Source organism: Antrostomus carolinensis, unplaced genomic scaffold (genome assembly GCF_000700745.2).
Source record: "Antrostomus carolinensis isolate BGI_N321 unplaced genomic scaffold, ASM70074v2 scaffold6016, whole genome shotgun sequence".
In the NCBI taxonomy this organism is placed as follows: domain Eukaryota; kingdom Metazoa; phylum Chordata; class Aves; order Caprimulgiformes; family Caprimulgidae; genus Antrostomus; species Antrostomus carolinensis.
Genome location: NW_010321064.1, coordinates 10857 through 23146, shown reverse-complemented (window position 1 = coordinate 23146; position 12290 = coordinate 10857). Strand labels below are relative to the sequence as shown.

At 35.3% G+C, this 12290-nt stretch overlaps 1 protein-coding gene across 1 annotated transcript; it reads left to right on the top strand.

The window, feature by feature from the left end:
- The first annotated feature begins 444 nt into the window (after nucleotides 1-444).
- Nucleotides 445-11775, top strand: ING3 (inhibitor of growth family member 3). The gene is made up of 10 exons (XM_029085391.1): nucleotides 445-540; nucleotides 1893-1958; nucleotides 3186-3282; nucleotides 5516-5587; nucleotides 5876-5995; nucleotides 7147-7304; nucleotides 7663-7853; nucleotides 9035-9227; nucleotides 10175-10213; nucleotides 10877-11775. Exons 1-10 carry the CDS (start codon nucleotides 445-447, stop codon nucleotides 10991-10993), a joined length of 1149 nt encoding a protein of 382 aa, XP_028941224.1. The 3' UTR covers nucleotides 10994-11775.
- The last annotated feature ends 515 nt before the right edge of the window (nucleotides 11776-12290 follow it).

The following is a 12290-nucleotide window of genomic DNA, read 5'->3' as shown; positions in this document are numbered from 1 at the left end:
GTATTTGACTGTTTCTCTTAGGAGAACATTTTGTTTCCTGCTCAATTTGTAACTGGCTAGAATGTTCCAAAGTCAGCAGTCTATAGCCCTGGGTGAGGAGTTTGGGTTGTGCTTTAAGTCACTACCACTGCTCTTAGGGACAAAAACCCTTTAGAACTTGGAGTCCTGCCTGTCCCATGCTGGAGAGCACAACAACCTTGATGAGAATCCTACCAGAATGCAATTCTGCTTCTTGGATATTAAGGTAAATATTTCCCTCCTCTGTCAACTGTCACTTGGTTGTTTTGCGGTTTGGTTTTGTTTTGTTTGGTTTTCTTCCTCTCTAATAGTTTGCACCTCAGTCCTGTCAACTTTGTTTAAGAAAAAAATTCCACCTTATTTCATAATGTTTACGTACATGAGAAGATAATATTTATGTTAATCTTTTCCTGTGCTACAGATGCAATGGATCAGCTTGAGCAGAGGGTAAATGAATTTTTTATGAACGCAAAGAAAAACAAACCTGAATGGAGAGAAGAACAAATGACATCAATCAAAAAAGTAAGGACATCACAGGAATGGGTCACATTTTTCTTTTGCAAACGAAGATAACCTTAGGAAAAAAATAGCTTGTGATTGATGGAGACTTAAGCGTTCAGAACTGTGACTTCTGGGCTTTCAGAGAGATGGATAGAACTACCTAGGAGGAGAAAAATGACCGAAAGGTTTTTTTGATCAAGCACTTCTCTCAAGTTTTACTTAATATTTGCTAGCATTTTAAAAATTATGATCCCGAAATGGTGAGGAAACCAGACTTTTCGTTCTGCTTGTTTGACATGAAGTTGTATAAGTTAATTGGCTTTCTTTTAGAGGACATTTCAAGCTTAGCTTCAGCATTTCCTGTGATTCTGCCTGTGTCCTTGTATATGTTAGACATATGGTATATGTAGCTTTAGTGAGGGAGGAATAAGAAGATGAATGTGTTCTGTTTTATCCTTCAATGCTCAGACATTGATGGTGATATTGTTAGCAAGGTAGTCCATCATTTTGTCAGGAGAAACTCTTTTGTAGCCTCCCACACTTGCTATTTCAACCCCTTACTTGGCCTAGGGTTTGTTGGGTTTTTTTTTCATTAATTAATACGAATACATTCCTGTATTTAAAAAAAGAAAAAGTCAAAGCTCTGGCTTCACTAGAGTAAATGAAAAATTTGCTTTTGACTTTAGTTGAACCAAAACTTCAAGCAGTTTTTGCCTAACCAAGATACTCTTCAGTGGAAATTGAGAAGAAAAAGGCACTTAAATCTGTTTAAGTCTAGAGTAAAAACATGTATAAACACACTTTAGAAAAAAAAAAAATATGTCTGTGGATTTTCATTAGTTAGAGCAGACTTTAACATTGGATTGCTTTAGTCAGATTATTTTATAATACACTTATGAGTTAAATAAATTTAAAATACTTTAAACTACAAACAGTATACTTCATTATCTCTACAGTGCTGGAAAGACTTCCTCACAGTACTATTTGGCATCATTTTGGAGGGCAGTAGTATCTGCAGTGGTCCTAAAGATCCATATGAAGTAAAATACATCATCTAATAACCTTATGCAGTGTAATATAAAATAAATCCAAGACTGTTTCTTTTCTTGTAGTATTTTTTGCAGAAATCTAAATATCACTGTGGGAGGAAGTGTCCACATCTTGTAGTTTGGTTTTTTCTAAGGCACAAACAAGAAATTGATATGTATTATCTCTGTCATCTAAAATTTAGGTGATTGTTATTTTCACAGTCTTTCTGAAAACTGATTTGAATTTCTCCTTTTAATTACGTTTTGTGCTAGGTAACAATAGCTTAAACTGACTGAAATGAATTCAGTTATATTCATAATTTTAAAAAATTCTCTTTGTGACAGGATTACTATAAGGCTTTGGAAGATGCAGATGAAAAAGTGCAACTGGCCAATCAAATATATGATTTGGTAAGTGGACAGAAGGCTTGTGATGAATTACCTAAATTTATGCCCTAAGGAGTTCTAAACATTTTGATAACACAGCTGTGCTACCTGTGCTGTGATGTCTGCTAGATACAGATATTTTTGCTAGTGAAAGAAACATTTAATATTTTATTGACTTTTAATAATTTTGTTGCTTTGGGTAATAAGTGTCACTTAAATACAAAACATACAGAAATAATTTTAGAAATTTTTAAGGTTTTCATGCGTATTCATTTCGTTGTATTCATTTTCTTACGAAAAGAGACCACGAGCAAGTTACTATTCCTTATAGTATGTGGATTTTGAATTTTAAGTATATTTCTTTTATATTTTCTCAGAGAACAGAACCTGCAAGTCAGACTGCACTAAAATATAATAAACATAAACCAAATATTTCTTATCTGCATTAGTTTCACTTCAGCTAACCAAAAGTTAGTTCCAGAAGTTGGAACTTACTTACCCTCTCTCTTTTGATTAGCTGGTAACTTGCAAAAACCTGTTCAGTTTTTAATGGTGTAGAGACAGGGACGTTCTGCTTCATGACTATAGGTGAAGAAAGCATTTGGAACATAGTGTTGCTTTCCCTGAGATTAAGTACAGATTTTTTTTTTTTGTTAATTTTCTGTACCCAAGAGCGTGTCACAGTTTACTCAAATGCACAGGAGTCTTTACACTTTCAATTTAGAGACCCTTTTACTCAATACTTAAATTTACTAATGTGTACAGTGGCATACAAATTGCAGTTCAATAAACTTGCAATTTCCTCAATGCAGCCCAACCTCTTCTAAAGTGCATGTCTTGTACTGTTCTTTCTCTTCCCCTTTCTATACCCATACTCCCACCACCCTCAAGAGCTCTTAGTCTTTTTTTTTTTTCTCAAAAAAACCCACTTAACATTGTGTCTTGGAACATTTCCTACAGTAAGAGTAGGGCTTCTAGCTGCTGAGCCAATATGCAGCCTTATTGTATCCTGTGACTGACTGTGCAGTTTAGGGGCAACAGCACTATTTTGATGTTAACTCTGGCATCTCTGCTGAGTTAGCAAAGTGTAGGTGACTGAGAAATTATGCTTCTGTGTGTTTTCATACGTGTTTAGTGCTATATGGCTGAGAATTGTTTGAAGGGAAATATTTAGTAAGCCTGAGGTTAAGGATGTGGATATTAATATTCCAGAACTGGATGCTATTTATTGTTGCTTTGTCTCAAAAACAGGTAGACCGTCATTTGAGAAAACTGGACCAGGAACTTGCTAAATTTAAAATGGAACTCGAAGCAGATAATGCTGGAATTACAGAAATATTAGAGAGACGTAAGTAGGCATGATTTTCTTTAAGAACTTCACAGATTTTCCGTCAGTTTGCAAAATTAAAATATCATACACCTGTTAGTGGCTGGCAGTATTTCCACTTGTTTCAAAATTGTGTTTTAACTTGCATACTTGTAATCAGTCAGTGATTCTCAAATTTAGTTTCAACTTCAATTTTTACCAATGAAGTTAAAATACAACTGAGTAATTAGAATAATTTTTTTCACACAACTTGCAGTTATGAATTGCTACAGTAAGGTGCAGAATTATTTAAACCTTTCTTCAATGACTGTAGGTATTCAGACAAGTACTTCAGCCTAAGCTTACCACTTACACAGTTTGAAGTGTACCGTTTCTTGAATCATTTGCCACCAAATTGAGGAGGGTTGCTATTTTAGTTATAGGTGTGGAATATCAAGTAAAGTTAGGTAGTCAGTGGTTTTCTTCTTTTAAAGGGGAGAGAATGGGTTATTTTGTAATGAGGTAGTGAGAGAGAAGCATTTTGGGTAAGAAACCTGCATACTTAACAAATACAGTAATGCTGGTATTCAGAATGTGAATAAAAATGTAGTGTGACAGCTCTTTGGCCAACTTGGTGAAGAAGAATCTGGCGTTTCTGGATACATCAGCATTTAGGCATCAGGTTCAAATGTGACTATGATAAACTTCAAAGTTGATTTAACTACAGTGATTATGGAGCTAAGAGGCAGTGAGCGTTCTCATGCCCAAGGATAGTGAAAAGTAACAAATCACTTGAGATTAGGAGTAAATATTCTTTCTTTGAACGTTGTGTGGCTTTGTTGTAAATGCTGGGAGTTCTTGGATAATTTATTTGTAATTGCTATTACAAATAACAGGTACGAAAAGGAAACTGCAAAGTAAGTTCTTTTAATGAACTAACAGCTACAGAAAAGGACTAGTTTATGTTAGTTGGAATCCCAGTTGCAGTTTTAAGATCATAGTTTCATAGAATGGTTTGGGTTGGAAGGTACCTTTGAAGGTCTAGTCCAACCCCCCTGCAGTGAGAAGATGTGATAGTACCTTCAGTTGAGCCATGTGTTTGGTGAGGTAAGTAAGTAGAATTGAAGAACTCAAAATAGAAATGTACTAGACTGCATGTTGCATCTTCAAGGTTTGGTTGGGGGTTTTTTGTTGTTTTGTTTGGGTTTTTTTTAATAAAGTGAAAAGTAGAAGCCTCTTAACATTTTTAACGTTCAGAGTAAATATTGTGGAGGTTCCGCCAGAGGGCAGCCTTTGGACTGGTTCATTACGTGATTAATGTTAGCTCAGCCAAAACATCTCCTTATCCTTTGAGTCTCTTCTAGAGTAATTTTCTTTAAACTATTTAAATCCTCTGATGTACTTTTTGAAAGCACTGAAAAAGGAAGAGGTAAAGAAATGTTGAAGCTACAGATACTGAAAAATGAATGTGGATTACTTTCTTGAATTGTCTTCTGTATAGACATAAGTTGGTAGGTATTGCAGCAAGTGCAGAATCTTCTTGCCAAAGATTGATACACAAACTTTTATATTGTTCTAATCAAAACTTATGGCCAAAGTCTCTCCTATGCTGCGATCATCGTGGCTCATGGCTAATATAACAATAAATGTTTTCTTAAACATAAACTTGCATTTGTGCCCCCTGCCTTTTCCTCCCCCCCTTTTTTTTTTCCCCTTTGAATTGTGACTCTGTTTATTATGAATGTTAAGAAAATTTGAATACTGCTCTGAAGCCCATCCTGTTGAATCCTAGATCATCTTGGAAGATGTTGCTAGTGCTCGTGTCCAGATGGACTTAGTGGGACAAGTTGCCTCATTAATACATTGTACCTGTTACAGGCATCTTTTCAAATTCATACTGGTGTAGATTGTCAGTACTTTTGGGCAGCATTTTCCAACCGTCACCAGCTTGTGCACAACTCAGTTGAATAAGTGGCATGTTGAGGACAATGTTGTTGTTTGTTCTCCTTATTTGGCTTGATTTTAACTTCTTGATTTCCACAGTTCAACAGCAGCAGTCACCAATTTTTATTTTAACACTCTTTAAAGTTCTTCTCACTGTCTCCTGATTGTACTACAGGAAAGGTTTCAACTCTAGCAAAAATCCTTCTAATTAAAATAAATACAACTGCATAGTGATTTGGTTAATATTATAAAGGTTCGTTTAGTATCTAAAAGTCAAAACCATGCCAATGACAACTCTGTAATTTTCCTATACTTTTTACTTCTCTCTTAGGGTCTCTGGAGCTGGATACACCATCACAGCCTGTGAATAACCATCATGCCCATTCTCACACTCCAGTAGAGAGTAAGTATTTGAGACTTAAAAACTTGTCCACTTTTTATGTTTCCTTGGTTTTTGTTGAGTAGGAAAAAAATGCTCAGAACTTTTTTCGTTTCTTCCAAACATTTTAGCGGGGGTGGGGGGGAGGAGGCAAGGAATAATGCAATGATAATAATGTCTATTCAGAAGACTTGCAAGAGGAAATAATAGGGTTTTGCTGATGGGAATTAGTTAAAAGTGCTGTCTAATTATAGTTTGACTTTCAAGCTGAAAAGCTTTTACTTTTAAGTTCCTTTCATTTGTTTCATTTAGAAAGGAAACACAATCCATCTTCTCACCATAGTACAACAGATCATGTTTCTGAAAAGAAGTTTAAATCTGAAGCTCTTCTATCTACCCTGACTTCAGATGCTTCTAAAGAAAATACACCAGGTAATCTTAATTGTCTTGCATTTTATTACTCTTTAATCAGAAGATGAGAAAGCAAATTATATTTGTGAGTTATTGTCTTTTGAAATCTGAGACTCATTTGCCTTCCTCTGAGATTTTCAGTCATCTGAAACATGATAAATTGCAGGCATTGTTACTCATCTGTGTTGTCCATGAAGCACATCAGATTTGTTGTCATATAACAGCTACATGTTGACTGTTTCTTTTTATTTACACTGCTTGGAAGAAGGTAACAGTACAGTTCCATTCAGCCAGTAGTAGAAATCTAAGCAATCAATGAATTATTATTTTGGGGAAAAGAAATGCATGCAACAAATTCCAAAGTAAGGGAAAATAGTTTTCACTTTTTTTTTTTTTTTAAGAATTGGTGTGACATTGCATTCAGCTACAATAAAATACTATTATTTTGTGTGTTGTCTGTTTCAAAAGAGGTGAGAAGTCCTTCTGATTAGTGAATAAAAAAATTCCCACAGCTTTCTGCCCATTTTCAAAATTAGGGTGTTTCATAGTTTCTTTTCTGAAAATAAAAGTTTGTTAGAGTTTACAGTGAGTAAACTATCGTGTATTTTGAAATTTAAGGCTGTTCATCAGTTTTAAGTAGTCTCCCTCATATCCATTTTCTTTTGAAGGAGCTTCATGTGAGATGGCAAATAAAATATAACTATGTTTGAGCAGCTGTCAGTCCATACGTGGCCATGGAAATCTGTGTTGCATTAAAACTGTGATTTGTAGTTTTAGAAATAAGATTGTTAAAAGTTTTCCTTCAGAAATAGTGTAGGTGTGCACTCAAATTCTTACCCTCATTTTGATGGTTACTGTAGTCAGCATAATTTCAACGGAGATTTGTTTTATATAGACATAGCAGCTGCATCTGTTCTGTGATAGCTGAATGTGTTAGTGAGGACTGTCTTTCTAAAAGGAATCCTTGCACTTGAGGATAGATGAGGAACAAACGTTTTAAGCCAATACTGGCTGCGTCAAATGACTTTTTAAACTTTTTTCCAAATGATCAGACTGCTCTGATGCATAAATGGAGTTCCTACTCTTTCGCTGGTTGTCATACATAACTCTTCTTAAAATGCAAAGGAATTTAGTTTCATTTTGAATTTCATAAATGTGTTCTGTTCATCAAGGGTGTCGAAACAGTAATTCATCATCCTCTTCAAACAATGCATACAATACAAACTCTTCTCAACCATTGGCATCATATAACCTGGGCTCATTATCTTCAGGATCTGGGGCCGGTGCAATTACCATGGCAGCAGCTCAAGCAGTGCAAGCCACGGCGCAGGTAAGGTCAAAACATTCTTGTCATTCTGCCATCCACTGCTGGTTAAGAAGACAAACGTGATTTTTTTCTTTTTTTTTTAAATCTGAATTTCCATGATCACTTTTAGCTGATGTGATTCAGTTCTCATAATTTTTGTTTGTACGCTACAGTTTCATCCTGTAAAACTTGCGTAGAGGGACAGCTTGTTTTTTAGCTTTTCATGTGGGATATTCTTACATCTTTTTACCACTTACTGTACATAACTGTGTTAACAGGGTAACTAAAGAACCTGTGCAAATAATAGGAGTTAGCGGCCTGGTATATGTCTTCTGTAAGAGCTCTACTGTGCAATCTGATACAATATCAGTATTCCTTTTAGATGAAGGAAGGAAGACGAACATCCAGTCTAAAAGCCAGCTATGAAGCATTTAAGAACAATGATTTTCAGCTTGGAAGAGAATTTTCATTATCCAGAGATTCAACTGGATATTCATCATCAGCTCTGGCATCTACATTAACACAGACATTAAGTTCATCAACCACAGACTCACGAAGTGGCAGGAAAAGCAAGTAGGTTTTTTTGCTTGTTGACAGCAATTACAGCTTTTAAGACAGATAAGCTTTCTTTTAAAGGTCATGGACCATATAGTTGATATTTAATATCTGGGAGGGGGGATCAGCAGAAGGTAGTTATTGCCTACGGGCCTTTTAAAATTTTTTAAATTTTTTTGTTAAGGGCTTTATTATTTTGTCCTCCTACTTTTTCTTTAGGCAATCTCACTCCAAGGTTTTAAATAAAGATCTTGATTTACTTTCTCATGGATGGTATAGTCTAGTTTTCTTCCCTCATTCTTCTGTGTTCTGGAGAGATTTGGCTTAACAGCAATGTTGGGAATTACTATGCAATAGTTAGTAGATGTTTTTTAAATAATCTGGAGATCTGCTTCATGCCACTTCAGAGAATCACAGTGCCTTCCAATGGCTGACCATCTAGGACAGGAAGCAGAATTAATTTTATTTCTGATTAAAATGAAATTTAAAAACATTTTAAACAACACAGTGTCACAGCATATTGTGACAGCAATCAAAAGTTGTAGTTGATAGAGTTTGTCTCAAAATGCTCATCCTTTTAAACTGACTTGCATTTTTTTCGTACAAATCTGTGCGTGTTCACAGCTCAGTTTTAATTTTTTCTCAGAAGTGTTTTTCATCTATGGATACCTTGGGTGTCAGATCTGACCTATAAGCAAAAGCATACAATTTGTATTCTGACACTGTTCCCGTGGAGTGATTGGTGATGCTTGAGTGAAGATGAACACTGAATCAGTCATCTTCAAAACACAGTTATCTATTGTACATGACATACGAGATTATTTATATGTAAGTTCTTGGTTTATTGATAACATCATTTTTATGGTTTTACACCAAGGCTGTTGATGGAAAATTTTGTGAAGAAAAACTTTCATTAAAGCCATTTGGCAGTTTAAAGCTGTTAAATTCCATTGATGTGTGTCTTGCACTTGTAAGCTGGTAAGACATGTTTTCTTTTCCAAAGAGCATTCACTGTGTCCATTTCAGTTCTTCCAGTTGTGGAATGAAACCTGTTAGAGAGTGATGCCTTGGGATTTACATACTGCGGTATTTCAGAGTTCACAAAGTACTTGTGATCCTTTCACTTGGCAGGAATTGAATTTAAATTATATACTTTTTTTTCTCTCTCTCTCTTTTTTTTTTTTTTTTTTTTTTTTCAGAAGCAACAACAAATCCTCAAGTCAGCAGTCCTCATCATCTTCCTCTTCTTCGTCTCTGTCATCATGTTCTTCTTCCTCTGCACTGGCACAAGAACTGTCTCAGCAAACAGCAGTAATACCAGAGTCTGATTCTAATAGCCAGGTGGACTGGACCTATGATCCAAATGAGCCACGATACTGCATTTGTAATCAGGTAAGGATGGCTTCCAACCTGAAATATAACTAGAGCTGCTATTCCATTGTAGTTGCGCTTCCTTTTCTGATTGCTAATTTAAAAACATTGTATTTGCAGTCTTTTGAAATTCTGATCTGGTTTTGTTTACTTACTGGTGATGTGAATAATGTACTCAACTGTTGAAACTAAAAACAAGCAAGTTTTCCAGTGATATGATTTACCTGGATAGTTCTGAATTTTTTAATTGAAGGCTTCAGGAATAATTAAATTCAAAATTGAACAGGTTCACAGTGAATTTAGTTAAAATTCTAAGTCAGTAAGAAATTTGCCTGGACTCTCCTACTTTCCTTTAAAAAAACCAAAGCAAACAAACCAAAAGCCAAAAAATGCACAAACAAACAAAAAAACCCCAATAAAACAAAAAAACCTAGTTTTGTAAAAGCCACCTGGAAACTCGACAGATTGAATGAGAAACTTGTATTTAAAAATGCCTGTTCTCCTTTTAAACACTTCTAAAAGTGTTGGCTTTTTAGAGAGCTTATAGAATTCTGTAATTACATTCAAAGTATTTGATTTTTTCCAAATAAAGTGTTTGAAATTGTTGTGTATGCAAGGGAAATGCTAGGCATCAGCATAGTCTTGAAAACTGGACTGATAATGTACCGAGCACTGTTGTTTAGACCAGAATGTGCTTCATTCAGCTATTGAATGCTGATCTTTTTTTATTCAACCTGAAATATGCAGAAATACCTTTTTTTTTGGGGGGATAAAAAATTTTTGAAAATTAATTTGCTGTAAACATCTTCTTTTGGGTTATGTAACAAAACAAAAATAAAAATTGTTGCTGTTGTTAATGGAAAACCCCCTCAAAGGAAGAAACTTGAACTTTAGCTGTTTGAAAACATTGATTGCTTTTAATTAGTAATATTATTATTAATAAGGGTGTTTTTTTTCTTATTTATTAGGTGTCCTATGGTGAAATGGTAGGCTGTGATAACCAAGATGTAAGTAACAAAGTTCAAAAGGTTCATGAGAAGATTGTGTGTGTAACTATTGCCTGCAGGAATTACTTTTCTTTAGGGTTGGTTTAGAGAGTTTTTTACAGTAATGCGCATTTGAGTGGAAACATTCTTCAGGAAATTTCTCCTCATCTGTCCCCACAGTTCAGGTTCTTCTAGAAGTTTGCACCCTTTTCTGGGAAGGTTTGACATCTTTAAAATGCCCTTTATTTCTGGGAACCTTTAGCTATGTCACTGCTAGTATCAGTTGTCCCCTTCAAATAAAAAAGTTTTAAAAGAACAGTTAAATTTAATTGTGTATTTACTGAGATGCTACATTTTGTGTAGTATCAGAAGTGAGTGATAAGATTGCTGTAGTGTCATTTAGTGTTGTCAGACTAAGTATTTTGAAGCACAACGTACTTCTTTTGCTGTGTTTATGTGAGTCCATATATGACTCCTAGAATTTTTCTCACTTTCCTTCGTCTACTGAGTGTATGTTAGGGACTGAGATCCTCCTCTCTTCTTGTTTTGTCCCCTGACTTTGTGTGAAAAGCAGAATCTATGCTTTTTCCTCGTGCTTCATTTTCATAGAACTGTATTTGTGATAGGTGTTTTGAAAAAAAAAACCCAATTCCCAAACCCTCTCTTTAACTCTGTTTTTTTTAGTGCCCTATTGAGTGGTTCCACTATGGATGTGTTGGACTGACAGAAGCACCAAAAGGGAAATGGTACTGTCCACAGTGTACAGCTGCAATGAAGAGAAGAGGCAGTAGGCATAAATAAGTTTCTTCATCTGGAAAACAAATGACATACTAAAGGTTTTATAGAGGACTTGGGAGAGGGAAGAACCCCCACCACGCTTCCCTGCAACCACTTAAGGGTTAACATAGCAGTCATAAGATCTCGAACTATTGATTTTGCTAGTTGTGTTTTAATATTGTAAGTGAACTATTTATGCACATTCATGTGCTACAGATACTATTCCAGTGAGCCTTGGATTGTTCCAGTGGCCGACATAGGCAGACATTTGTACTATCAAACCATTTTCTCTAAGCAGTGGGCATTCTACAATTATTCAATCTTCAAAAAATTCCAGTAAGTCAAGATTTTAAATTTATGTTTTATATTCAACAGATATATTCTGCTGCATGTACTGTACTCAAGAGCTGTTATGTAACACTATGTATATAAATGGTGCAAAAAGTCAGTGCTTCTGAAAAAAAAGAAATAATGAGACAATGGTTTTTAAAATGCCTTTATAGCTTTGTTTCTTTATGAAACTTAATTCAGCAGGCTGAAGAAAATGGTTCTTGTATACAGCGGGCTGTTGTCCTCTAGGGTACTTGAGTATGTATAAACAGAAAAAAATGCTGTAGAATAAAACAAACTTGTGCCATTAGTCTTTATATGTTTCTGCTCCAGAGAAGGCGCAGGCCATAAGAGGGAAGAAAGGTGTCAAAGTGATGATAAATTTTTATACCAAATGTGTTTATTTTTTTGTGCAAGTAATCCTTTAAATTTGAATTGTATTAGGTGTTAAAATAAAACAACCTCAACTCCTCAAATTAATGTTTTCTGTACATTTGTCAAAAAAAGGTTTGTCCCTGAAAAGGTTTCAGAAGAATATAGCTAAGTCTGCATAAAAATTGCTACACATGACCCATGTGAAGGATCATTATACAGGAGTGCATTTCTCAGGTGGGTGGATAACATGTATATAGGCAAATGCTGAAATATCATTTGCCTTGCTGTCTCTGTCTCCAGACGATAAGTGGCACCTGCTTAAATGGGCACAAAAGTTCTCTTTTCCATGTGGTTAAAAAAAAAAAAAAATTCTTGCTGTGTTAAGAGATATCCATAGGCAGGATTGCCTTCCTCCTTCCCTGGCATGGGTGAAAATAGGAAAGGGAGAAGAAAACCATGATAAGTGTGTCTTGCAGCTGCCATATTCTTTCCTGAACAGTGATTTTCATATAAAAACCAACATATGGTTCAGGAAGGAGAGAAATAGTTCATCCTGCTTGTAGAATCCCTAGGGTAACGGGGAGGATCATGTTAGGAAGCCTAAATGCAGGGCCAT